Source organism: Neltuma alba, unplaced genomic scaffold (assembly GCF_004799145.2).
Source record: "Neltuma alba isolate B1F8T4 unplaced genomic scaffold, ASM479914v2 tig00012485_pilon, whole genome shotgun sequence".
In the NCBI taxonomy this organism is placed as follows: Eukaryota; Viridiplantae; Streptophyta; class Magnoliopsida; order Fabales; family Fabaceae; genus Neltuma; species Neltuma alba.
The window spans coordinates 13,977-16,894 of record NW_021636959.1 but is presented as its reverse complement, the minus strand read 5'-3'; the positions used below and the strand labels follow the sequence as shown (position 1 = coordinate 16,894).

The following is a 2,918-nucleotide window of genomic DNA, read 5'->3' as shown; positions in this document are numbered from 1 at the left end:
GTATTAGAAAATCGAAACAACAAGACACTGAAAGTAACTAGGAGAAGAAACAATGAAACCAATAAAAGGCATTTTTATCCATTGCTTGCACATATACAGATGTAAGATTTTCCCTTTAGTTTTTTCTTATCACCCAGATTTTCCATTTATTTATAAATAGAGCTATTTCTCTTCACTTGTTGTAGCAAGCGAAGGGGAATTTGCAGTCACAAATGAGGAGTCTATCATTGTGTTCCCTTCTTTGTCTCCAACTGTTTCTCTTTCTCTCTCTTTCTTATTCCTTTGCTTTCCCAACATGTCATCTTGACCAAAGCTTAGCCTTGCTAGACCTCCAAAACTCATTTTCCATTCAAAAACCCCATCCTCCTTCTTTAGCTTCTGTGATTTGTGATGCTTATGAAAGCATATCATACTCCAACATATCGACTTGGAAAAATGATACCAATTGTTGCTTATAGGATGGGGTCACTTGCAATCCATTAGGTCATGTGATTGACCTCAATCTTAATTGTAGTTGGCTTCACAGTAAACTCCTTCCCAGCAATTCTCTCTTCCAGCTTTCCCATCTTCAAACGCCTGATCTTAGTTTCAATGACTTCCAAGGGTCTCAAATACCACCTAATATTTCCCAACTTCTAAGTTTAACGCACCTATCCTTGCGTAGTTGTAATTTTAGTAGTGAAGTTCCATCTCAGATTTCTCATCTTCACAAATTGGTTTCACTTCATCTCGTTGAGGATTTGAATTCTCTTGTTCTTAAGGAAAAGACTTGGGAGATACTCACAAGAAATACCACTCATATAAAGGATCTTTCGCTATGTGGCGTGGATAGGTCATCGATTCCCTTGAGTCATCTATTTAAGAATTGTTCCTCATCTTTGGTCTCTCTTGAGCTTGGTAGAGCTGGATTACAAGGAAATTTGGATGAAAATATATTTTCATTTCCCTAACTTCACAAGATATATTTGTATGATAACCCAAATCTCACAGTCTATCTTCCAAAGTCTAATTGGATCAGTTCTATTGGATTTTTGGATCTTGCAATCATGAGGGTCACAAGAAAGTTGCCGCATTCCATTAGCCATATGAAATCATTAAATTTCTTGGATCTCTCATCATGCCAATTCTTTGGAGAAATTCCACCATCCTTATAGAATCTTACACAACTTCATTTTTTGGACCTCTTAAACAATAATTTTTCTGGTCAAATCTCATCATCACTTTCCAATCTTCAAGATCTCGCATTTCTTATTTTGTCTTCAAATAATTTTAGTGGCCAATTTCCATATTCAGTTTCAAATCTTAAAGATCTCTAGACTTTAGATTTGTCAAACAATGGCTTTTACGGAAAAATTCCTTCTTCGATTTTTACTCTACCATCTTTGTGTAATTTGATTTTATCTTCTAACCAATTCACTGGTCATATCAGTGAAATATCTGCTTATTCACTAGAAGTGCTTGATGTGTCTAACAATAAGTTGCACAGCCCAATTCCAAGGTCAATTTTTAAGCTTCAAAACCTTACACTCCTGAACTTTTCGCACATTTGTCTTGCAGAAAATGTGTTGTGGCACAACTTGTCATGGAAAAACATGCGTGTTCTTAACTTAAGTTCCAACTCCATTCGAGGAGAGCTCCTTCCTTCTATTTGCAATGCTAGCACACTTGATATTCTTAACTTGTCCCACAATAACTTCACCGGCACCATTCCACACTGTATTGTCAGCTCTAACCTTACTCTTTTTGTGCTGGATATACAAAGTAATAGTTTCTCTGGCATTGTACTTGAATCATTTGAAGTGGGGAACAATTTAAGAACCCTAAATCTGAATGGCGACTTTCTAGAAGGGTCATTGCCTCGATCTTTGGTCAATTGCATAAGGCTAAGAGTCTTGGATCTTGGCAACAACAACATAGAAGATGTATATCCCCATTGGCTAGATGCTCTTGAAGAATTGCAGGTACTTGTTCTTAGAGGGAATAAATTGCACCGTTTTATCCCATGTAGAAGCCATGTCTTTCATATGTTAAGAGTACTTGACCTGTCCGGCAACAATTTGAAAGGTTCTTTACGTGCATCATTCTTCAAATCTTTCAAAGCTATGAGAAGATTGGATGGAAAAACTCGCTTGCAGTACTTAAAATCTAGCTATGGTGGTGGCTTTTATGAGGACTCCATTGGGGTGACCTTGAAAGGATCTGAAATTCATCTACAAAAGATATTGACTGTTTTTACAAGCATTGGTTTATCCGATAACATGTTTGAGGGAGAGATTCCTCAAGTTATTGGAGAGTTTCACATGTTGAAGGGGCTCAGTTTCTCACATAATGGGCTCAACGGTGCAATTCCTATCTCAATAGGAAATTTGAGGAAGTTGGAATGATTGGATTTGTGATCAAATAACTTTACTGGGAGAATTCCAACTGAGTTGACTAATCTCAATTTTCTCAAAGTTTTGAACCTTTCAAAGAATCAACTTGAAGGTTGCATTGCTAGGGGCCAACAATTTGAGACTTTCTCAAGTGACTCTTTTAAAGGAAACAAAGACTTGCATGGTTTTCAACTCATGATTCCATGCAATGCCCATGAGGAAAGACAAGAACCACTTCCAAGTTCTGGAGATGGATTTGAATTTGGATGGAAACCTGTGGTGTTGGGATATGTATGTGGAGCAGCATTTGGAGCAATGTTGTTTCAGGTTATGATGTTCACAGGCAAACCTCAATGGGTTGTAAGTCTAGTGAATGATCCGCCAAAGAGGAGGAAGAGAAGGGTTTGAAACCGTACATAGTAGTTATGTCAGATTCCCTCTTTCTTTCTTGCTTTTGTTTTTTTTTTTACTGAAATATTTCCTTCTTGAGTTATTTTGCTTTTTTCTTAATATTTTAGCATATTTAATTTTGGGAGATCACATTAA

At 36.9% G+C, this 2,918-nt stretch overlaps 1 protein-coding gene across 1 annotated transcript; it reads left to right on the top strand.

Annotated features, from left to right (window-relative positions):
* Positions 1-1,592: 1,592 nt before the first annotated feature.
* Positions 1,593-2,384, top strand: LOC114727556 (receptor-like protein 9DC3). Its single transcript, XM_028914257.1, has one exon. The coding sequence runs from the start codon at positions 1,593-1,595 to the stop codon at positions 2,382-2,384; it is 792 nt and encodes a 263-aa protein (XP_028770090.1).
* The last annotated feature ends 534 nt before the right edge of the window (positions 2,385-2,918 follow it).